Raw genomic sequence first — 25733 nt, 5'->3', positions numbered from 1 at the left:
TGTTTCATTGTGTTGTGGCTTGTTTCTGTTGTGTTGTCTAATTTCATTGTGTTGCGGCTTGTTTCTGTTGTGTTGTGCTAATTCCATTGTGTTGTGACTTGTTTCCATTGTGTTGTGTTAATTTAATTGTTTTGTGGCTTGTTTCCGTTGTGTTGCGCTAATTTTGTTGTGTTGCGACTTGTTTCCATTGTGCTAATTTTGCTGTGTTGTAGCTTGTTTCCGTTGTGTTGTGCTAATTTTGCTGTGTTGTGGCTTGTTTCCATTGTGTTGTGCTAATTTTGTTGTTTTGCAGCTTATTTCTTTGTGTTACGGCTTGTTTCCATTGTGTTGTGCTAATTTTGTTGTTTTGTGTCTTGTTTCCATTGCGTGTTGCTAATTTTACTGTGTTGTGGCTTGTTCCCATTGTGTTGGGCTAATTTCATTGTGTCGTGGCTTGTTTCCATTGTGTTGTGCACTACTGGGCCACTGTAACAGATTAGGTTCAGTCCATTTTAAAAACACAGCCTGCACTGACTTTTTAAGAAAAGCATATAAATGCATTAATTCCAGCAACACTTTGAATGACTCCACTCCCACACTTGGCAATTCCAGTCAGCTATATTCCATAATCTCTCATTTCCCCGGTGGAGATTTATCAACGGCGTCTGTCCCCCTTCCACAACAGGCTTCCCCCTCAAATGAGCTCTTTATGTAAAACTCTTAAAAATCAATTTCTTCAGAGACAATCTTGAACTTTGTGGGTTGACAATGAGAGTGTGTTTTTATACTAGCGTGTCTATGTGTGTCTAAGCCTGTGTGTGCAAGTCCTCCAGACTATTTTTAAACATCTGTGGCAGGCTTAATCCATCTTGTGTGGTGAGAGGGCCCAGCAGATCTGAATATTACAGTAACCATATTTTAACAAGACTCTAGAGTATTCACATAAGCATTAAATACAGCGCCGGGCCACTGTGTTGGAGGGGGGTTACTCTCGTTTTGCATTCTGATCCTGTAAACCTCCAGAGAAGGCTAAATTACACATGGTTTTAGGGTTGTGGGAAAGCGGTTGCATTTGCCTCCCGGTCACCTGAATAAAGGCATCTAAAAATGAGAGTTAAGCAGTGAAATTCATCCTTATTATTATCATGTTTCACTCTTATGCTTCATCATGTTTTTGAAAACATAAGGTCAGTGATGATAAAATAATCTAATCAAAGCAATTTTCCAGATTCCACTGTAAAATAAAGATAAAACGATTAAGGGGTCAATTCACTGAAGATGAATTGTGTCTGCTGATGGCTCTGTTTATTTGCAAGCACTGTCTGCATTGTTTTATTGTCTGATTCACTAAAAGGAATTATGCGAATCAAGTAACAGCATAACATGGCACAAAATCTGTGCCAAACGCAATATGCATGGCACAGTTTCTACACAAAATGATCTACTGTCAGAGTCAGAGTGCAGAGGTTAACATGCTTATGAACATTATAGTCACTCAAAATTTTTCTGTCACTCTCCACTATATATTTTGAAAAAAAAGAGGCAAGTCAAAAAAAATGTAAGCAAAAAAAATCCAAAAGTTTTTTAGTGGTGTTTTATGAGGAAAAAGAAAGAAAACTCATAAACTTTCATTGAAGTTGGGACCCTAGTCATATCTAGAGATGAAAACATAATTGAAACTTGTTGTGGGCCAGCATTAACGCCCAAGCAACAGTATAACAATACCCTGGCAACTGTTCACAACACCCTAGTATCTAGCGTTGGGGTTAACCCATTACAAGTAACACAATTTACTTAATCAGATTACTTTTTCCATCTAGTAAAGTAACACGTTACTTTTTAATTTACAAGGAAATATCTTTTTCAAATAAGTAATGCCAGTTACTTTAATTACGTTATGTCCTAAGTCTTATTAATTTCCCTTCTGTGTGAAAATGCTTTTACATTTGCCAAAATATAAATATAACTATAAAAATATATAATAAATATAACTTTTTGTATTAAAACAAACAAGTAAACTTAGCCCAGACAAGAAAAAGTAACGTAATACATTACTTTCCATAAAATGTAACTAAGTAATGCAATTAGTTACTTTTTAGGGAGTAACGCAATATTGTAATGCATTACTTTTAAAAGTAACTTCCCTCAACACTGCTAGCATCATAACAGTCACTTTTGCTTGGCAATCAATCAACACTCACATGTTCTTCAGCCACTAGCAGCACCAAACAGACTTGCAAAAAACATGTATGCACTTGTTTCCCAAAATAAAGATCACTTCAGAATGCAGAACACAAACTACAAGACAAAAATCATAGTGAAATGGTGAAGAAATGGTGAAGAAAGCAATTAAAAAATATTGAAAGAAAAAAATGAAAGAATGAGTAGCTGTGACAGTTCATAGTGACATGTCAGTCAAGCTCTAAAAATGATCAAAATAAAATAATAAAATTCCACAAGCCTCATACACTATATTCCCAGTTCTCCAAGGACAAACAATAGCTGTGTGGTACAGACCAAAATGCATGTTGTCACCTGTTACCCTCCTTTACTTAACTCTTACCCTCCTTTCCAACTGACATTTAAATGGGTAGCACAATTAGTTAAGAAAGAATAAATAAAAAGGAATGAATTAATTAATTAATAACAGCATATAGATTTGTAATGACATAAGACCCACTCATGAAAGGTGCGTGTAAATATAATTGGGATATAATATTAAATAAAAGCAATTTTGCGATATCTATTCTAATTTGTTTTTTTTAAGTGTCCACTGCCTAGACCAGACAAATTGAGCCACATGGTTTCATAAAATGAGATTCTCTCTTGTTGGTTCTCGTCCTGATAATTGCAGGATGACAGAAGTTTGACTCAAGGCGGAAGGCAGATGTCTGCAGTCATTGTCAAACATTCACAAAGGAATGCTGATCTGCTGTCTGAAAACTGCTCCTAAAAATCTATCACGAGATTTGAAAGAGAAGAGAGGGAGAGAAAGATAAAAGCTTCATGAGTCCATAGACCTCTCATGTGCTACCATCCCCTCTTTGACATCTTCTGATTCAGTGTACTCTGAGCCCTCAGCCTGCTTACATTTTTAGAGCTGGCTCTGTAAATCATGAGCCAAAATTTATATCACAACTTTGTCTCCGCTCCTGTGATTTGAGAGAGCCGTATTTGACCTATATGAACTTACGCCCCCATAACGCCTACCCTCTGAGTTGAGCCCTACATTACAAGAGCCGATGTGAATCACAAAGCTCATGCAGACAAACTGCTCCTCTGGATAAGCCCCGAAAGCGCCGATCACGCTGCCAGTCAGGATTTCGGCTGACATAGTAACATTCTGTTGAAATGCTCAAAAACATAAAGATAAACACTTCACGAGTTATTCAGATTGTTGGTGTTTCTCAAAGGCTTTTGTAGGATTTTAATCAAAAAAATGCCTTGGGTTCAATACCAATAAAGAAAAAAGATTTGAAATGTTTACATTAATGCATATATATCCACTTTTGTTTTACAAGCTGAAGAATTAGGGCCTTTCTCATGACGCATGATGAAATTAGAGCATGTAAATGATAAAGTTCACGAATAACCGTCAAACGGTGCTTTCATACCGAATGAGACACAATTGATAATTTCAGTTAATTCATGCCTGCACGAAAGGTGGCGCTGACAGAGAATGCATTTTAGTGACGTGACATGTGGCCAAGCATGGTGACCTATACTCGGAATTAGTGCTCTGCATTTATCCCATCCAAAGTCCACACACACAGCAGTGAACACAAAAACACAGTGAACACACACCCGGAGCAGTGGGCAGCCATTTTTTTTGCTGCAGCACCTGAGTTGCGGGTTCGGTGCCTTGCTCAAGGGCACCTCAGTCGGGTTATTGAAGGTGGAAGAAAGCGATGTACATTCCCCCCCCCCACCTACAATCCCTGCCGGTACGAGACTCGAACCCACAACCTTGGGTTACGAGTCCAACTCTCTAACCATTAGGCCACAACTTCCCCCACACTTTTACACCTACACTCTAGGTGGCGCAACCAACCTATCCATTATAACAAACAAAGTGTAATGCCATGTAAATAAGAGATTCATTGTGCAAAGTAGAGAGATTAATTTATTATAACAAAACTTTGTGAGATGGCAGTAAACTGAAGTGATTGACAGATTTTCAGTGATTATAAAGGGAGCGCTCTATGTGCGGTTTCTGGGTTTTATAATCTATTCGGAGTTTGTAGTAAAAAACAATTTTAATAAACGTTTATGGACACATACATGCTGCAAATTTTCAGGAATGACATGCACATATTTATGCGAGATTCACTCTTGAAATGGCAGTGACTGACATTTCTGTAACCACGCCTGTAAAAAGTACAGAAAAAAAAAGAAAATTGATTTTTACCATCAGCAGCAGCAGCGAGGACAAGTTTGTTGTTTTATTAAATGAGGAAAGGAAAAGAAAAAGACAGATCCTGTTTGGGTACACCCTATTCTTGAGAAAAGAGAAGAGCACGGGAGGTTCCATAGATTGACGGTGAGAGTGTTGTTGTTCCATTTGCCTTGTTAGAAAAAGAAACAAAGTAGTACACTGTGTTTAAAGATGTTCAAAACCACTTTCTGTGCTATAGTGCCACCAGTGTAGCTCTTTTGTGCAACAGTATCGCCTCTGGGAACGTGATCTAAAGCTCAAATCAAATTAGAGGGCTTGTTTCATCATGGGGCGATGGTGAAAAAAATCAACACACTGTTCGAAAAAAATATCTCACTTTGTGAGTTTAATCTCATTATCTAAATGAAAACACTTTAAGCGAGTCACATTTCACATATTTGACACTTTATACAAAGTTTTTTTGCATAAAGGAAGGTCACGTGCAAAAATCACAAAAGTTAGCAACACATCAGGTGCATTTGAAACGCCACTTGCATTTCTCCTGTATGTATTTATGTATGTAAAGGGATGGTTCAATCAGGGGCGTAAATTTCGTCTAACAGTTGGGGGGGGGACAATAAACATAAAATTTCTCAAGAGCAATTTTTGAAGGGGACATGTACTTGTAAGGATATGCATACACAGAGGAAACCCTTACTACTATTAGTGTAGTAGGGAGACCGTGCCAAATTAGACAACTTCAAGCTGGTGGTCGCACCGTGACAGCGCTCGTGTCCATTGTAGACATTACCGTCACAGTGTTGCCAAGTCCGCAGTTTTCCTGTGGAGCTGGGATACTTTATCACTGTTGCCGCGCGTTGTTTTTCATGTCCGCGGGTTGAAGCGACATCATGTATTAAAGGGGTCCTATTATGTTCTTTTACAAAGTCTTGATTATGTTTTGGGGGTGTACTAGAACATGCTCTCATGCTTGGTGGTTCGAAAAACGCATTCTTTTTCACATAATGTACATTATTAAAATACCTTTCTCCCCAGCCTGGCACAAACAGCTCAATTAGTTCCGGCTTTGATGAAGGTCCACCTTCCGAAAAACAAAATGTGTTGTGATTGGTTAGCTGTCCCAGTGCGTTGTGATTGGTGAACAGCTTAGACGGTGTTTCAGTACTGCAACGCCCCTTGCTCCGTCTTTCAACAAAAGCTTTTCGGGCGAATCCGGCAGGCACTGTACTCCTCATGTTGTGGAAGCTGTCCTCAGTAAAATGCACAGCCCACAATAGCTAATTGGGGTTATAATGCTCAGGGACAGAGTTAAAAAATAAATTGCAACCACTGTTTCCTGACATCATCCGCTTTCGGAAGCCCAAACAAAGACGTTTGGGCACGGAGGTGAAAAAAACTGCGTTTCAGACGGTCGCGCACCGGACGAGAAGCGCAGCGTCGCGTCACGCCACGTCTTTAAAATTCTAATACTTTATTTTCTATGAGTGTAGGCACACCGGCAGCACCATTCGGCATCTGTCTGCGGCGCCCAGCTATGTCGTGTTGTACTTGTAAGAATTGTTCTAGACATGCCGAAAATTTGAAGCTACAGCACGGCAGCTCTTCTTCTTAGTTTTCTCTGATGCACTAACTCTGCAGCAGCACTTCTTCTTCATCGTCTCGTCTGATGCACTCACTCAACCAAGCGTTCTAACCACAACCTCGCCCCTCCCCACCCACCAACCATTCGAATTTCTGTAGGCGGAAATTCTTTGTAATGATATTCCAATGAGCCGCTTTGTGATATCACAAAGCCCGGAAAACAAATGCTGTAGTCCAAACGAGCCGTTCGTTGTAGTTCTTGAAAAGGGATTTTTTTTAAACGAAATATCTCCCTTTGGAGTGGACTTTCAGATTTGTAAATTTCTAGATCTTTTTTATGCCCAAACATACACACTACACACTGACTAAAATTAAAAAAGTGAAAAAGCCCCCTTTAAAGAGAAAATAATCACTTCATCCGATGTTTAAGTGAATAAAATAGCCTTGACAGCCTTACTTACTAGAGTTCCACAACTATTGACTTTGTTCTCTCTCACCGGACTTGTGTGTGTGTGTGTGTATATGTGTGTGCGTTTGTAAAATGCGTTTGTGATGTAAAAGAGGAAAGCAGGCATTTGGACCAAAGCACTCTGAGGCAAGGGAGGGGGAGACAGGGAGAAAATGTTTCTAAACCTAAAAAGCATTTTTGCCCCATTTGAGTTGTTTTACTACTTACACAATTATTTAAAGTATAACACATTGTCATTTACAATACACAGCGTGAATTTTAATCCTAATTTTAGGTGGGGCAACCCTCAGATGGGGGGGTCCTGTCCCACCCTTCCCCCCCGGGATTTCCGCCTACGAGTTCAATGTAGTAAAGCATGCAAAGAGCTCCATTTGAGATGACACCAACCGTCAATAATTCATACAGTAAATGGTGCCTAGACCACATACGATGCATAGCCAATAAGTTAACAATACTGTATACAGTCCATCATGTGAAACTCAGCTGTTGTTTTCATGCAGTACTCTTAATTATACACAACAGTTTGCTGTATAGAATGATAAACAGTCAGTAGATGCTGAGTAACATTCATTTTTGACACAATATTGCCAGTTACTTTGTCTATTCTTGTTCTGCCAATGAAAATATTTCAGCAGAAGAGGGCTAAGCAGAAGTAACTATTGCATCACCAAACAAAAGACAGTACTTACATTCCTAAATGAATCAGTGGTTTCAAATGAATTGTTTAGGGAATGATTCAATGCCTCTCTCATATGACGTCACTTGTTTAGTTCAGAAATTAATCATGGTAATTGATTCAATGATTCACTAATAAAGACAGTCAACTTGTTTTGTTCCCGAATGAGTGGATGCTTTTAAATTAACTGGTTAAGTGAATGATTTAATGACTCATTCATTAAGACGGTCATTTGATTAATTCCTGAACGAACCTTTGTAAATGTTTTAACTCTTGGACCCATGCATTTTCAACATTAAATTTTTTTATTATGTGTTATTTGTATGACTGTCATTTTATGTTACCAATGTTTTGGCAATATGAAGCCATTTACCATGCCAACACTTGAATCTGAATCAGTTTCTTGTCGCCATCAACTGGTGTAGTAATGTAACCTACAGAGAGTCTGAAATGCGAATCTAAAACTAACACTATAAAATTCATACTAACCAGTCCACTGCTGTTTTGGTAATAGTACTGGGTGTTATCAAAAGCATGGCTGCAATGGTACAGTTCTATTACTGCTTTTTATAAACAGCTCATTAGCAGTTTCATTGTTGTGAGCACATAAACAGCTTCACCCTAAAATTAAAACAGCAAGTTTGATCATGACAGGGCATGTAGGCTGAACAGTGATCCATATTTCACCCCTCCCAAAAGAGTTGAAACATAACACAAATAAACAAAGCCCCCTATCTATCAACACCAGCATAGTCTCTTGAGCCGCTTTACCTTTAAATTACAGTCCAAGTGTCCACAGCACAACTTGGTGCCCATCCCAGAGGGCCATTTGTTGAAAGTGCAGTGCTTTCACTTAAATGTCAAGTGTCTTGTTTTGAGGTTGGGTATCATAGAGGATTAATGGTACAGGTCAGTGTCAGGTTTTGTATTTGATTGAATGTGCATTCTGTTAAAAAATTGCATCACACACATACACACAGATTCACACATGTGCACTGAGAGTCTAGTCAAAAGATCTTGTATATTGTAGTCTAAAAACGCAATTTATTTTCTTTCCCCACAAAACAAAACGGCATCCTATTTCAAAAAATAGGGATTTGCAGCTCCATTTTGGAAAGCCACTGAAGCAGAACCCTGTTCTAGTTCTCACCCGTGGATATGTTGGTAATTGAAAATCAGAGTGTGTGTAAATTGCCCCTCCTGTCCATACGCCACAAAACAAGCTGCCCTCACAGAGAAACACATGAGCAGCTTTAAATGCACCACAGCCGCTTTATATACACAGATTTTTTAGCAAGAACATAATTGTTAGACACTTGTTTGGATACTTTTATTATGCCGTTTTATTATTGTTCCAAATTGTGTAATATATCAGTATTTAAATGACAAAACAAACACACATATAGAAATGTCACATCTAGGTCACTTAAAACAGTCCAATAAAAGTATAAACAATGATAATTGCATGGCTCTCAGGAATGCTTTATTCTGATTGGTCAGTCGTGACATTCTAAAGTCAGATTCTTGCATAATAAAATGTATTAAACTGAAAATAAAATAAATAGTTCTGGTTACAATGTAAGCGGAATAAAGTACAATTACGTTACAATTACACACACCCGGAGCAGTGGGCAGACATTTTTGCTGCGGCGCTTTTTACCCAGCACTGGGTTGTATTTAACCCAGCATTTTTTAGAGTGCACCTACAATCCCAGCCGGAACAAGACTCGAACCCGCAACCTTTGGGTTCCAAGTCCGACTCTCTAACCATTAGGCCATGACTTCCCCACATCACTTACAGTGACATTTTATGGGATAAAATCTGATAACAATAGTATAATAAGTGGTGACTGGCTCTTTTAAATGTAAGGCGGGACTACAGTCACCATATTATGTTATTACATATCAATGAAACATAACACTCTCCCTCTCCCTCTCTTTCTCTCTAAATATAGTACATGCAATTTAAAAAATTATATATTTTGAGTAGTTTCACAACAAATCAAGCAAGCATTCTGTAAACTTAGCCAGAGGATTTAATTTTACAAACTCTCTGAATCCCTAATGCACCTTTATGGGGGAAAACAAGGGTATTTCTTTTTCATTTCTAAAACTCAGAATATTTCCTACGTCCTCTTTTTTGGGAGTCCTCGAGCTATTATATTTCTCAAAAATGGAAAAATGTTTCTTGCTCTGCAAGCAAATCAGATCACAAAAGTGAGATGAAAAATGAAGTTATTCTGCATTTGCATCAAATGAAACATCCAAACAGAAGATATTGTCCATCTGCTTTCTCTCATTTACCATCCTGCAAAACAGGCAGTGTGTGGAAAGAGAAACGTGATGGAGGGAAAAGAAACAGTAAGCAGACCTTGGCTGGTGGAGGGCTTGTGTGCTCTCCTGTTCGCCTGTCAGTTAAATACGTTCAAGTGAATCACTCTTCTGTTTGTGTGTCTATTTCTAAACCAGTCTACCTGCCAAACAGCCATTTGATCTTTCTTTTCTTGTACTCTGACAGGAAACGGATTTGTAGCTTCTGCGCTGTGTGCTGAATTTACCCAAACCGTGATTTTACTCCTACAGTGGCCATTACATATATAGAGAGAGAAGTATAACAGAATGAATGTGTTTTATTGCAGTCAGAACATTTATCAGTAGGGATGTAACGATTAATCGCGAGCCGGTTGAAAATCGATTCAAATATGTGACAATTCAAATCGGTTGAGATGCTAAACAAATCACGATTCATTTAGGGGTAGGAGTTTATATGAATGTATGTCTGAGGGGAACTTACTGTCTTTAGAAAAGTTTAGATGGTATTATTTTATTTTCCTCTTGCCTCTGTATTATGCATATTAAAGTTCATAAGTGCAGCGCTGCTTTGTTTTCAGCGGAAACCAAGAAAACGCTTTAAGCGCCACCTGCTGGCGGAGAGTGAATCTGCGTCTCGTACAGCTCGTCAGCTGTTTCGGTTTCATGCAGATATTTTGTATGTATAGTTTCACAAAACTGAAGTCAAATCATTCTGTTTTTGCTTCAAATTTCGAAATTATACAATCTAATTTAGATTACAAACTGCTCATGTTGCATGTATGCAGCATCTTTGTTTGGATCATGATTAAAATGTGTTTTCCTCTAATTTTAAATGGCAAGAGCACAGACAAAGCCTTATTTTGTTTATATACGAAGATATTTATTTTATTTGTGTTACTTATTTATTTGATTTGGGGCTTAAAAATTTCTATTTAGTTTTGTTATTTACATTTACATTATATTGAAATTTTGTCATTTAGCAGACACCTTTATCCAAATCGATTTACAAATTAGGACAATAGAAGCAATCAAAACTAACAAAAGAGCAATAATATGCAAGTGCTATATTAGTATATTATTATAGTGTTATGGTTCAATTTGACAAAGAAATGTGCGGCATTTTCTCCAAGCAATAATAAAAGGACACATTTAATTTATAATTTGTCTTAAAAAAAATAAAATAAAAAATTAATCGAATCGAATCGTGAAATCAAAATCGTGAGTTGAGTGAATCGTTACATCCCTATTGATCAGTGTGGTCTAATGCAATTACAAAATTCTGGGCTTCCAGAATCATTAAGTAGGATGTTAGTAGCACATAAGTATTATTTAATATCCAGCGCATATTTCCAATTACGCATAACTGAGTTATTTAAGTAATATATACAAGAATTCATAAAATTACCACTTGTAAATCCATTATCTGCAACTTAATAGGATCTTTACGCTTGCTTTCAAAGTTTAAGAGAGACAAATGGCACAAAGTAAACTATATAGGCGTACAAATAAAACTAAAAAAACTCCCATAAAATGATACTCTGCACTCATTCAGGATATAGATATTTTGCATATTTTGGAAAAATTATTTAACATTACATCACTCGCTCACCAATGGATCCTCTGCAGTGAATGGGTGCCGTCAGAATGAGAGTTGATAAAAACATCACAATAATCCACAAGTAATCCATATGACTACAGTCCATCAATTAATGTATTCTTACAAACACGTTTTATATTTTCAGCAAACTTTCTTTTTGTGTGACCTATACTTATTGTATTTAAATGACTGGCCTATTGTCTTTATTAGTTAAAATTTGCAATAGAGGGATTATATATTCTTAATAATAATATTCCTTTCACAAGCACTATGAGACAAACACATGTAGACCCATAAATAGGTCACATAAATGTTATTACAAAGAGACAAACAAAATGTTTTTACAAAAATACTGTTTAATAGCGCAATTTTAAAATCTTTAAAAAGTGAATGCATCTTAATTTTTGAAAATGTTGTCAACTTATTTCAATCCATTTATAAAATGGAAGCTTACTTCCATTTGTGTTGGGATTGAATGCCATACCGGATTTATGTATATCCAGACAGACTCAGACACACCGGAAAATGATGCGAGTTAATTTTTAATGTAAGCCTGACATCATTTGTTCAAGATCATTTAATTTAGCACTCTACTAAATTAAAATAACCTTATTTCTTTCTTTATGCCAGAAAGAAAAATCAATAACCGATGTTTGGTAAAAAGCCAAAAAAAATTAAGAAATGTATTCAGATGTCCTTGACATTTTGATTGCATCTAGGAGCATAAGTAAGTAGTAAGTAACAAGACTAGAACTAATCTGTTCTAAGAAAACGCTTAATTTAATTACATGCAAATGTTTTCCTCAATTTAATTAGGTTAGGGTTATTGAACATTTTATATTTTGACTGAGTTTCTGAACACACAAAAGGGTTTAAATCATTCTAGAAACCATTTTAAAGCTATTGTGTTTTAATAGCTTTATTTCTATGCATATCTGTAACGCTTACATGGTTTTCCTAGTATGCAAATTAATCGGTACTAGTATTAATCAAACGAAAAGTAGTTCTCATTAGTGAGAATGATGTTAGTTACCCTTATGAGCAATTTTTATGAGCAAAAACCAATTTGCTATATTGTTATGGTAGTAGATCACTGGAAAATTGGTTGAATTTTCCCCAGTATTGAAACCATCTGTCAGATTATTCAGTTGGTTATGCTGCTGTCAGCCAAATCAGACAGATCTGCATCCATCAGTAGATGTCACATCAGCACAATACATTCTCTCATCATCTGAATTCAGCATGCAAAGTGTAGAAACTTCAAAGTTGACACCATTTCCAATGGCTTGATATAAAAGCCAAACAAAAAATAAATAAATAAAACACTGAACATAGAAATCGAAAAATATCAACTATATAGATATATAAAAGAAATATAACTTTGCAATAAATAAATAAATCCAAGATATCAGAGAGAGTGCAAATAAATAATATTTTTAATTTGTCAGTTTAAATAAATATTTAAGTACAATAATGTTCAAAAGTTTGGGGTCAGTGAGATTTTTTTTTATGTTTTTGAAAAAAGTATTTTAGGCTCACCAAGGCTGCATTCATTGATCAAAAATGCAATAAACAAAAAGAAATATTGTATAATATTTAGTGCTGTCAAACGATTAATCGTGATTAATTGCATCCAAAATAAAAGTTTTTGTTTACAAAATATGCATGTGTACTGTGCATTTTTAGTATGTATATATAAATACACACACATACAGTATATATTTTGAAAATATTTGCATGTATATACATTTCTATATTTAGATTTTATTTTATATATAAATATATTTAATATATAAACATAACATTTTTCTTAAATATATACATGCATGTGTTTGTATTTATATATACATAATAAATATGCGCAGTATACACACATATATTGTGTAAACGAAAACTTTTATTTTGGATGTGATTAATCGCGATTAATCGTTTGACAGCATTAATAATATTATTTAACTTAGAAATAACTAAATATGTTTCAATATATTTTAAAGTGTAATTTATTTTCAGCATCATTACTCCAGTCTTCAGTGTCACATGATCCTTCAGAAATCATTCTAATATCCTGATTTGTGTTTAGGAAACATTTCTTCTCATTATTACTCATGTTGAAAACAGCTGAGCTGCTGAACATTTTTGTGGAAACAGTGATACATTACTTTTCAGGATTCTTAAAAGCATTTAGAACAGCATTTATTTGAAATATTTTTTGTTACATCATAAATTTAAAATAGAAACATTTTGTAGCATTATAAATGCTAATTTTGGTCAATCTAATATTTCTAGAAATATTAATTTCTATACATATATTTTTAAAAAATCATCTTTTTTTTTTGCTTTTAGTCGCTATTCACTAATGATCTTTTTCATCCAACTTCCAAATAGTGATCTCTGTTACCTGTACATACCAACGTAGTTCACATTGTCTGTCACAACAGTGTGTGAAGCTGCTGAATAATAAGTGGCCATTGTGATGCCATAGATACTATGATGATTTCTGAAAAACTAGTTTTTGCAGCCTAGGATTTAAGAAGGACCATCATGTTAGAGTATAAGAAGAGCAAAGAAAATCATGTTTTCTATGATACACCCTCTTTAGTTTCATCCATTTTTGACTGAGAAGCAGCAGCTTTAACAGTTTTTTGGACCCTGAGGCTGAATGGGACTTGGTGTGTAAAACATCAGTACAGCAGTCCACCATGCTGTCAGCGTGTGCTTGATCAAGAGGCGCTGGCGAGCTCTCAGAGGTGGCAAAAGACACCCTTACCATCCCTGTGACAATAGGCTTTGAGATTGCTTTCTGAAATCCATCCACAGCATCAAATTTAATCACAGCTTTATTTGCTTCCGTCACCGCTGCCAACCTCTTTTAATGAAACTCCAAACAAACTTGATGTCTGATTGTCATGCAGTGCCATAGAAAGACCATGTGGCGCGTGACGTGGTATGCGGTTAACAGCTGGGTAATTCCCGGCGCATGGAGGACCCTGGACATGAATTGAATTTCACTCTCACAAAGCCGTGAGACTGCTGGTTTGTAGTGAATGCGCATTTGCTGAAAGCCTTACCGATAATGGATGTTTATTCAGTTCATGTGAATCATATGGGTCACTGGTTCATAGTGAAAAAACTCCAACAAAAAAGCGGCATTCTATTTCTTGTGAATAATGATGGGTAAAAGACGTACTTATCTTTTAAATAAAAACAAACTCTGAACAATAAATGTTACCCTGGACCACAAAACCAGTCATAAGGGTCAATTTTTTAAAATTTGAGATTTATACATGAGTAATAAGCTTTCCATTTATGTATGGTTTGTGATGATAGGACAATATTGGGCTGAGATACAACTATTTGAAAATCTGCAATCTGAGGGTGCAAAAAATCCAAATATTGAGAAAATCGCCTTTAAAAGTTGTCCAAATTAAGTTCTTAGCAATGCATATTACTAATCAAAAATTAAGTTTTGATATATTTACAGTAGGAACTTTACAAAATATCTTTATGGAACATGATCTTTGCTTAATGTCCTAATGATTTTTGGCATAAAAGAAAAATCAATAATTTCGACCCATACAATGTGTTTTTGGCTATTGCTACAAATATACCCGTGCTACTTATGACTGGTTTTGTGCTCCAGGGTGACAAATGTGAGTTTTATAGAACATTCTGGCCAGTCTTTATAATGACAAAAACACATCATAAAAGTGACATTTCCGCTACATTTAAAATATGTGCATGAGGAACAAACTGAAATGTAAGCTGTTATCCAATGAAAGTCTTGCCATTCGTCCTTGTGAGGGAAGTAACAATGAATTTGAATGTGAAATTTACATACAAATATTTATCAACAATTCAAGATTGACCAGTAACTACTAAAATGTATTTTAAAAATGTAGGAACTACTACAATCACACCTAAGCAGAAACCACATACTCAGGGTGGTATGTAATAAACACGTCCATCATTGAGGCGTTTTGCTTCTGGCCAAAATACGAGTTCATAATCCATAACACTTCCTCCAGTGAACAAGTCCATCTCCAGTTGTCCTCTCACATCAAAATCCCTGACATTTTTGACTGTTTTCAATGGTGCTTGATCTGTGTATATTTCTCTCCTGATTCAGACGAAGCAACTTTTTCACTGGAGAAAGCAATATTATATAACTTGTATTTGCAGTTTGAAGTTAAAAACACCTTAATGATGGATTTGTTTCTTTTAAACATGCAGCTTTTCATTTCACAAGACCTTAAGTGATGGACTGGATTATCTGTGGATTATTTTTATCAGCTGTTTGGACTCTCAATCTGACGGCACCCATTCACTGCAGAGGATCCATTGGTGAGCAAGTGATGTAATGCTAAATTTCTCCAAATCTGTTCTGATGAAGAAACAAACTCATCTGCATCTTGGATGGCGTGAAGATGAGTACATTTCCAGACCTTTTCAATGAATCAATTGATCCAGTTCACTAAACAAGTATAAAAGATTCATTCACTAATCCGACTCATTCGAGTCTTGCATTCAACTCACTGACTTGATTCGGTCACTGTGGTTAACAACCCACTGGAACGGAGGATTATCAGCGAATAATGACTCGTATTGCAGTTTGTTCTTCACACAAAGCTTTTGTACAGCCTCAGAAGACTTGGAATATAGCACACAACAAGCCATTTGGATGAAGTGGAAAGCGTGAAAGCTTCATTCTCCATTCATCTCCTTTAGTGTTCCACTGAGAAAAAAAGTCATACGGGTTTGGAACAAGTAAATGATGTCAGAATTTTCATTTTTGTGTGAACTAATCCTTTAAAGGACGTTATCAGCGGGTTAAGATGTCCAGTGTGTGAGCATACAGTCAGGAGATAATGTCTTTTAGATGAACCAGACTTAAAGCAATCTTCATCTGAGAATATTAATGAATTCTTCGAGCTTTAGCTGAGGCTCTTATCCTCATTTTGAATAAGGATGGGTTTATGATGAAATATTGCTAACTAAAATAAAGATGCACGGATCTAGCTCACAAATTACATCTCAGTTTCTGCCCCCGGCGTGTCATACGAGTTCAAAGCAAAATATCAAATTCAAGATTCACAAATAAACAACTATATATCCTAAGGACAAGAATGAACATGGCCTACTACATAAGTGTGAGCACAACTGCACCAACAACTTAGTCCATGAGCTACATTTCTATTCGCTGAACAAATCTGTATAAAAATGTTATGAGGATGAAACCCAGTGATTTGTCTCCTCATATTTACTCTCTGTTTTCCATCTCTGTGGATATGCTACACATATGATCTGGGGTGACCACATGCGGCACAGTTGTCATTTGTGAACACGCAGCCACATTTGCAAATAGATTGACTGTCACATTCACACATGGATGTTTGTGTATATACAGAACGCACACAATCATGTACTACAGGAAACATCCATATGTGGCCCCTCACGTCTTGCACTTTCTCTCCATTTAGCTTGTGTTAGTTCAGTCCAGCAGGTTTTCAAGGGTTAAGAGCATGAGAATCGGCCTTGAGAATTTGGGCTGTATTTTATTTAACTGGATGCACTGATAGAAAACATCCCTTGATGAATAGAATTGCAATGAGGTGCTGAGATACTTAATTAAAGCTTAATCACAAAAGATTGATCTGGAAAGACACTTTGAACTGAGCTGACAATCACACCAGTCAGACGTCAATATACAAGGTTTAATGGAAAAACTCATCTGAATGAATGCATTTGATGGCACATTTTGACATTACAGACCCCTACATTACAAACATTTATACTTTTGCAATTAAATAATAGATTGATTTAAAATTTTGTCAACATGCATGGGATTTGGATGCAATCTGATTACACTGAGCGGATTATAGTTTGCATTTCACATGTAACCTATACCTAAAGCCTTGCATGGTGGTGGTAGAAAAAAAGAACAGCATGTTCTTTTGTTTTGTTAAATAAAAAGACATTCATTTTTTCTATATTGAGCATGCTGTGGCTAGTTCAAATTACATTTTAAAATAAAAAGCCATTTATTTTGCTGGTATTGATCATGTAGACCACAATGTGTCGAGTTAAAATGACATTTTAATGATTTTATTTAATTGAATATTTATCAAGGTAAACCAGTTGTTTTTCAATACTGATTCTGGAGGTCCACAGCACTGCACATTTTGGATGCCTCTCTATCTGACGCACCAGTTCAGGTCTTGGTGCCACTATTTATGAGCTGATGATATAAACCAAGTGCGTTAATTAAGACAGAGTCATCCAAAATATTCAGGGATCCAAAATGTGTTAGGGATATTCCATGCATTGGGAAACACTGGGGTAATAGTATATGTATAAATCAACCAGTCTATTCATTTGCATATGGTATTTCATATTCTAAAAATTAAAAGTGTTGGTTTTATGGCATGGTATTAAAAACTGTGTCACTGAGACAGGTGTCACTGCAAATGAGATGTGCACATTAGTGCTGCGTATCACGAACAGGTCTTTTTGCTGGCTTATGAGAGACCTACTCACAAACCATCATTTTAATCAGAAAAGCTAAACGTGTGACTACTTCTGTTTTTATACGATTATATACAGTAGGATACTCATCAGAGTAAACTTTCCGACACAAATGAGAAACCGTGCTATGGAAATACTCTGTCAAAAAGAACAGCATGTTCTTTTGTTTTGTTAAATAAAAAGACATTCATTTTTTCTATATTGAGCATGCTGTGGCTAGTTCAAATTACATTTTAAAATAAAAAGCCATTTATTTTGCTGGTATTGATCATGTAGACCACAATGTGTCGAGTTAAAATGACATTTTAATGATTTTATTTAATTGAATATTTATCAAGGTAAACCAGTTGTTTTTCAATACTGATCCTGGAGGTCCACAGCACTGCACATTTTGGATGCCTCTCTATCTGACACACCAGTTCAGGTCTTGGTGCCACTATTTATGAGCTGATGATATAAACCAAGTGTGTTAATTAAGAGAGTCATCCAAAATATTCAGGGATCCAAAATGTGTTAGGGATATTCCATGCATTGGGAAACACTGGGGTAATAGTATATGTATAAATCAACCAGTCTATTCATTTGCATATGGTATTCCATACCATATGTTTCATATTCTAAAAATTAAAAGTGTTGGTTTTATGGCATGGTATTAAAAACTGTGTCACTGAGACAGGTGTCACTGCAAATGAGATGTGCACATTAGTGCTGCGTATCACGCACAGGTCTTTTTGCTGGCTTATGAGAGACCTACTCACAAACCATCATTTTAATCAGAAAAGCTAAACGTGTGACTACTTCTGTTTTTATACGATTATATACAGTAGGATACTCATCAGAGTAAACTTTCCGACACAAATGGGAAACCGTGCTATGGAAATACTCTGTTGAATTGAATATGCATCTTTAGTTTAATATGTTTCATAATCTAAAAAAAAACAAAAATAGTATTTCCTTTACGAAATTATGTTCCTTTATATTTGGATGCACTTCTAATTTACTCACACATGCACATCATGAAAAAGTTTAAAGTCGAAGAGATCCCAGAACTGCAGCATACCACTCACAGGTCTTTCTGCTGGTTTGTGATAGACCTACTTTCCATAAATCACACCATCAGATGTATCCACCTCATAGAAATGGAAACAATGGCACAGGTAACGGGATTTTCACGCGTTTTAAGTGAACTGCGCTGTGCCTTGTGCGTGGTGCTGAATCCTTCCAACTGTTCTAACTAAACATAAAAAATAAGTGTTTCGCTTCACTGTTCACTTACAACATATTTTAAGTGGAAGTTGGGTCATTCAGGTCACCAAAAGGTGCGCAAAACACCGACCTTTTGTCCAGGGAACAGGTCGAAATACACTAAAGTAATGAAAGAATTAGTAAGAATGTATTCGTTTTAATATAAAATGCAAGAGAAAATGGGCTTCAAACAACACCTGGACCCTCTCACTCACCTTCCACCTCATCCTCAGGAAGGTTGACCGGTGCCCGGTACGACAGGATATCAGGAATGGTGCAGATCCCCCGGTACATCAAAGTGGAAGTCACAGGATGCATAGGCATTTTTGCAATTTATGTTGACCAGCACGTGTGTATTGATCCTCATATATGAGATTTACTGTCCAGGCGGCAACTTTTTACCCCACAGCAGATCGGACTGAACCCCTCACTGGAGATCACGCGTGGAGTGGATTCCATGGAAAGGTCCGATGGTATACTCTCGCAGCGTGCGCAATTGCGCAGCCCCCTCCAAGAAACCAGGTGTAGGGATTTGCAAGTCTTCACAGGTCACTGGTGGTCTAGATGTAAAGGCTTTTGGGTTTGGATCTTCACAATATAAGCAAACCGCCCGGTCTTTAGTTTGTTGTAAAAATGACAAAGACAATGAATTACGGCGGCTCCATCGGCGGGGAAACTAGCAGATCCTCATAATCCACCAGCTCACACGACGCGCATGAAACAAACGCGCATTTTTATCAATGCGACAAAGCATGTGCGTGTTTGGCGAGGTTGCGTGCAACGATTCGATCTCCAGGTCGTTAGACAGTGATCTCCATATGATTGTTTTCTCCTCAATCGCTTCTTAAGACACAGCAGGTGAGCCTCGAGCACGCACTTGTTGGACAGCGTGTGCGCACTGTCAAGAACAATGAGTTAAAAATGCGCTTTACGCGTGTGTAGTTGAAGGTTACGGTCTTTTTCTCTTAAGAAATCCAGTTTTTTTTCCTGTGGCAAAAAATCTAATATTTAAAAAAACTGGAAAAGATGTCATCGATATAATCAAACTTTCCAGTTAATCACAACATGCAGATAAACGAGCTGAGCTGTGCTGTGCGTGGGGAGGCGCGGTGTCCGGGTTCCCCCGCGACGAATCTATATTTAGTCGGAGTGTAAACTGCTGCTCGATCATCTCCACGAGGTATTTCACGCCGCAGGTGTTGGGAGGCGTTCACACAGGGCGCGTTTTTGCGTTCAACTGCTAGACGGAGCGTTTTGAAAAGTTGCTCTGCTTGTTTTTAACCTGGCAGGATGGCTTGCGGCGCTCACTTAAAACGCGATATTTACTGAACATGAATATTATTTGCATGAGCATATTTATTTTTAATCCTATAAAAAAAACTAGGCACATGTCAAAAACTTACATTACATTTTTTGAATGATTAAAATTGAATTATGAAAAATAAATACAATTATTAAATTTTTTTAAACATTTACTCGGAACGTTTGCTCATTAAATCAAACCAGTTTGGAGTATGTCTTTACAAGTCTCATGTACTGTAGGCTATTGTTATTTCAAATAGTATTATGTTTAACTCAATGTGTTTCTTGTTGTTTTAAAGGTGACATATCATGAAAATCTGACTTTTCCAGGTTTTAAGTGCTATAATCAAGTCCCTGGTGCATATATCAACCAAGGAAACGTGAAAAAGATTAACCCAGTAACTTTGTTTTGGTAAGCCTTTTTCTGCAAGCATCTGAGAAAACGAGCGTGTCTGATTTCGCTCCCTTAGTGACGTTGCAAAGGGACCTTATTATAATATTACCACCCCTTAATCTGTGAGTTTCCACCCAAGGTGCCATCATTTTGATTTTGCAAGCGACAACGGTGTACCAGCTCCAATGCCATGGCGAAAGTTTGAGCAAAACATGCTAACTGTTATGTCTTTGGCTGCACAGATGAGCACAGAACACTATTTAGAGTCCCAGCCTCAGAGGAGACAACAGAGCAGTGGATTTATTGATTTATTTAGCAATTAAATGTTTAATTGCTGCTGCCACACAGATCTAAAATAAACATGTGATTAATTTCCCAGCAGTTTACCTTCACAGACATAACCGACTGTTTTTGTAACTCGTGTGGGTTTTTAATTTAAACTTATGTGTGAATGATAACTTAGTGTAGTACTCACATGCTGTGACAGCCGCTTTCTGTCCGTGTGCGCTCAGAAAACCGTATAGCAGAAGTTTAAACTCATATGGTTTAAAACGCATGATTTCAGCACGATAAACATGATAATCAGAACCAAAACAGATGTTTTTAGCAGGTCCCAGCTCTATTCTGGAAAAGGGGGCGGGGAGCAGCAGCTCATTTGCATTTAAAGAAACAGGCCGAAAAACAGCGTATTTCTGCTTCCACTCAAAAGAGGCATTTTCAAAATGTTATAATAAATGATCTGTGGAGTATTTTAAGCTGAAACTTCACAGACACATTCTGGGGACACCAGAGACTTATATTACATATTGTAAAAAGGGACACAATATGTCTCCTTTAATGTAATTATCTGAGAAATTATTAGTAATTTCTGAGTAAAAAATTGTTTCACCACCAATTTTTTTCAGCGTATAGGCCTACAGCAGTTCAATAAACAAGGAGTTAACACTGAGCAACTTGCAACTTAAACCTTTTGTTGCAGCAGTAGTGTTCCTGAACAAATTAGTATTGAATCTCAGTGACCCACCCATAAAACTTTCGAGCTGTGTCCCGAAATCGCACACTGTCTAGCATGTACTATATTTAGTTTGAAATGTATTTCATAACTGAATAGAGTGGTGGAACTATGATGTCACTTTGTAGGCAAAAACCCGGAAGGGAGTTAGCATTTTAGCACTTCCGGTTTCATCGTCCTCAGAGTCAATTCTGGGGATTTTGGTTAAATCCCCTAAAATAAGTTCCGCGGTTCACACAAGCTCAAGATACTTTCACGTTTTTATTCTGTGACATAAAACACACCAGTTACACCACACTCGTGATTTTTTAAAACTGTTACGTTTCTTTAAAAAGACGTTTGCTAACAAGTTGCTAAATGCTGTCAGAGACATTAAACGTCATCACGCCGAACAGTTGATCAATTTACAGTATTTTCCAATTGTAGTATAATTAATAGTACAATTAATTGTAGAATAATCAATTGCGAGTTTCGTCACTTCACTGCCATTCACAAATCCTCTCCCGTGGTTTCATAGTAAAGTGTGCATCGAATTCAAACATACATCGGCTAATGTTTTTTAGCATTCCTTTGAACTTCCGTTTGTGCGGTAGCTCTGTATATTTCTATGGCATCGCTGTCTAAGAGTAATTTAGCTGGTAAAGTGGATTTATGTATTGTAGAGTTTACGAAAGTTATCGTGAGCACTGTAATGTATAAAGCAAATGTCGTAACAAATGTCAGTAGACCAGTGAGGTTTTAAAATGAGCGGTTCATTCATAAATTCGTGAGATCACTGTGGAAATACAACCGGAAGACAACAAATGGGGTGCTAAAAAGAGGCGTGGCTACATAAGGTCAATATAGTATAGAAGTAGGCATATTCAGACACAGCGTCGTTTCTGAATGAATAAGTTCTTGGAAAGAATCGTTTAAACTAATGACTCAGTGACTAATGATTCATAAAGACCATCACAATTGTTTCATTCCTGAATGAATCATTGTTTTTGCCCCTTACAGATATATGAACAATTCTGTGGCATTTTCTGAATTTCTGGCTCTGATATAAACACACAATTAAAAACATGCACAGAAGGAAGACAGGAACACATCTTGAGTGAAAAATAGCACTAAAGAACACATCCTCCATATGAAACGCCCCCTTACACAGCATTCTATGTGCAACACCACTATCAAGCACATAAAACTCTCATTCATTCTCATTCATTTCAGTGCATGTATTTCTCCACGGGCAACCATGATAGACGTGATTCCCAGACCCCCCTAAAACAAGAAGAGATGTGACTAATGTTTTCGCTGGGCTGGGACAGATCCCATCCCCTTTGGCATTTCTTTAATGGAAACTCGTCTTTAAAAATTCACATTCGGTTTGATAAGCAGTGAGTTACTGCTGTTCTTAAACTCAAAGGCTATGTCAGATTTGTCCAAACAAGAGACTGAAAGCATCCCAAACTCTAGCGCGAGACAGCTCAGAAAACAATATGCTTATTATTTTGCATGTGCAAGAGCATCCTGGTGGAAATGCATAGCACTTTGCAATGCAAACATATAAATCAAAAAGTGCTTGGCATGGTGGAAGCCATCCACTGCACACTAATCTTTCTCAGCGTGGGTGGGTTATCTTTGCTTTTCTGCCCAGATTTCTGACATATCTGCCAGCAGGTGTTCAGGGGTTTTCCGCATGCATCCGTCGTCAAATGCACTTAGTAAAAAGCATATGCATTCTTTCTGAGACATATGAGTCTTATTATGAGTTATCTGGTGGTGTGATGGATTTGGGTGGTGTAATGACACCATTGTCTCCTCCAGCTGTGAACCAGAGCTCCTGCGACAGGACCCAGGTGCACATATCAAGACCTGATGGCCAATTACGACTGGTGCACTCTCAACCTCCAACGCCCAGATTTTGAGGCATTTTCTAGCCCCTCCACATAGTGACAGGTGTCCCGTGTTTTGCACACACACATACTAACACATCTCAGCGTAAGAGCGTCAACTTTTCACAGTGTCACCCACGTCTAACGCTGAGTGACAAGAAGAGAAGGGGGCTTCTTTCCGTCTCTCTTCACTGCTCCTGACGCTCTCCTGGGTGCATCACCTGCTTTGACAGAGAAACACTCCTCCAAGAGATGTTCATTTTTAGATCCGGCCCATTGACGGGAAGCATCAGCTGTGAGCTTAATGTCAGAGGTTAAGAGGTACCCATAATGTATTGCTCGTTCTTAAGTGTGGCCGAAAAGTCTGATGTAAATTATGTACAGGTGCATCTCAATAAATTAGAACGTCGTGGAAAAGTTCATTTATTTCAGTAATTCAACTCAAATTGTGAAACTCGTGTATTAAATAAATTCAATGCACACAGACTGAAGTAGTTTAAGTCTTTGGTTCTTTTAATTGTGATGATTTTGGCTCACATTTAACAAAAACCCACCAATTCAACAAATTAGAATACTTCATAAGACCAATAGAAAAAACATTTTTAGGGAATTGTTGGCCTTCTGGAAAGTATGTTCATTTACTGTACATGTACTCAATACTAGGTAGGGGCTCCTTTTGCTTTAATTACTGCCTCAATCCGGCGTGGCATGGAGGTGATCAGTTTGTGGCACTGCTGAGGTGGTATGGAAGCCCAGGTTTCTTTGACAGTGGCCTTCAGCTCATCTGCATTTTTTGGTCTCTTGTTTCTCGTTTTCCTCTTGACAATAAAACTTTGATTCAACTCAAAAGAATGATGCATTCATAATTTGGACATATTATGTTATATGTTATAGTAATATCGACACTTTTATGATACTTTTATTATGCTTTTGCATAAATCTTTTGAAAGCTTTAAGTCTCAGCCCCCATTTAATGCAAATGCATTGAAAAGAGAGACTAGTATTGTTACAAGAAGTAAAAAAAAGCAAAACAAGTTTAAAGTGTCATGAAGGTGTGTAAATAATAATTTTTCCTCCCATTTATTCTTTAAAATTAGCATAAGGCTGAAAAAAATTACTGGAATGTATACTATAATTTAATTAATAATAATTTTCATTAAAAATAGTGTCAAAAACATCTAAAAACCATAACAGTTCAAAAGATACTTTTTCATTAAACAAAACTAATAAAACTAATTTCCTTTCATTTATCCATTTCGCGTAATGCTGTAAAACAAACGTTACTGTCTAAATACGTTCTATTTCCAATAATATTTTGTCTAATTAATAACTATTATTTTTCATTTAATAAATAATAATTTTCATTATTAAAATAACATCACAACGACTAAAGAAAACTTTATTATTATTAATTTCTTTAGAAATAATTAATTTTGATTTTGATTTTAGGGAAAAATGTAACCTGGACACATCTGGCTTCCAGGAAATTCACCCTATTAAACATTTGTTGCAAAAGCATATAATGCGTTTTGTCCAAGTAAGCACACAATGCCTTCAGGGAGAGCCGGACGAGTCCCTGCATGGGTTCCCTTTCACTCTGGTCCATATTGATCCCTGTATTGGCAGTGCCCACTAAATACAAAAAGCAAACGGAACCTCTTAGTAAACTCTATTCAGACATCTGCACAAAACCTCCACAGCACAGGACAGCATCCAAAAGGTCACTCAATAGATTCCACTGGACTTTATTAGAACACATACCGAAGGGTCTATTGTTCACAGGGCATGTTTCATTCATGTATAGCACAGAATCGAATGGCCCTCCAGAGGGACTGTCTGGAAGGTTTCACAGTGCATCATTGCTCTTAGTTAATATGTCGGTCTCTAGAGGGCAATGTGGAGAGCCCGTGGCTCCTCTCTGCTGGTGGGCTCCTGCAGTGGCAGACATTGGATTCTGGCTTCAGAACATTTCTGTGGACACCGACAAATTAGAAAAACAGCGTGAAGTGCCTGTTCACATATTTAATTCATTACCTCAAGTTTTCAGTATGCTCTCTGGAAGTTAAAAACTCTTTAAAAAAATATGTAAGTAGTTAAAGAGTGTATTTAGTGGATGGTTTTCATCTGAAGCCAGTTAGAGTGACGTGGTCAATCCCTCGGAGGCAACCGCAATGCTAATGCTTTCCTAGACAATTCAAAGTAATAAAGATTGTGACCTCTGAATTTTTTCTTGTTCTTAAGTACGACTTGAGAGCTCACCAGATTCTTCAGCATTATTATATTCTATTCTATTTTAGGCTGTGCTTGCGGTACATGATTTTAAAAAATTCTATTAATAATAATTGTAAAATTATAAAGAGAATTGTATTT

The 25733-nt window shown here is 36.9% G+C and overlaps 1 protein-coding gene across 1 annotated transcript in view; it reads right to left on the bottom strand.

Moving 5' to 3' along the window:
- cabp7a (calcium binding protein 7a) overlaps positions 1-19756 on the bottom strand; it is a 37419-nt gene extending 17663 nt beyond the window's left edge. Inside the window, exon 1 of the mRNA XM_016290684.1 lies at positions 18994-19756. Within this exon, the coding sequence (XP_016146170.1) occupies positions 18994-19102 (109 nt within the window). The 5' untranslated portion in view covers positions 19103-19756. The remainder of the gene's footprint in view (positions 1-18993) is intronic.
- Positions 19757-25733: the final 5977 nt, after the last annotated feature.

The sequence above is a fragment of the Sinocyclocheilus grahami genome, unplaced genomic scaffold (assembly GCF_001515645.1).
Source record: "Sinocyclocheilus grahami isolate Dianchi unplaced genomic scaffold, SAMN03320097.WGS_v1.1 scaffold261.1, whole genome shotgun sequence".
In the NCBI taxonomy this organism is placed as follows: Eukaryota; Metazoa; Chordata; class Actinopteri; order Cypriniformes; family Cyprinidae; genus Sinocyclocheilus; species Sinocyclocheilus grahami.
Note: the sequence above shows the minus strand (reverse complement) of the source record. Positions and strands in the feature narration are given on the sequence as shown.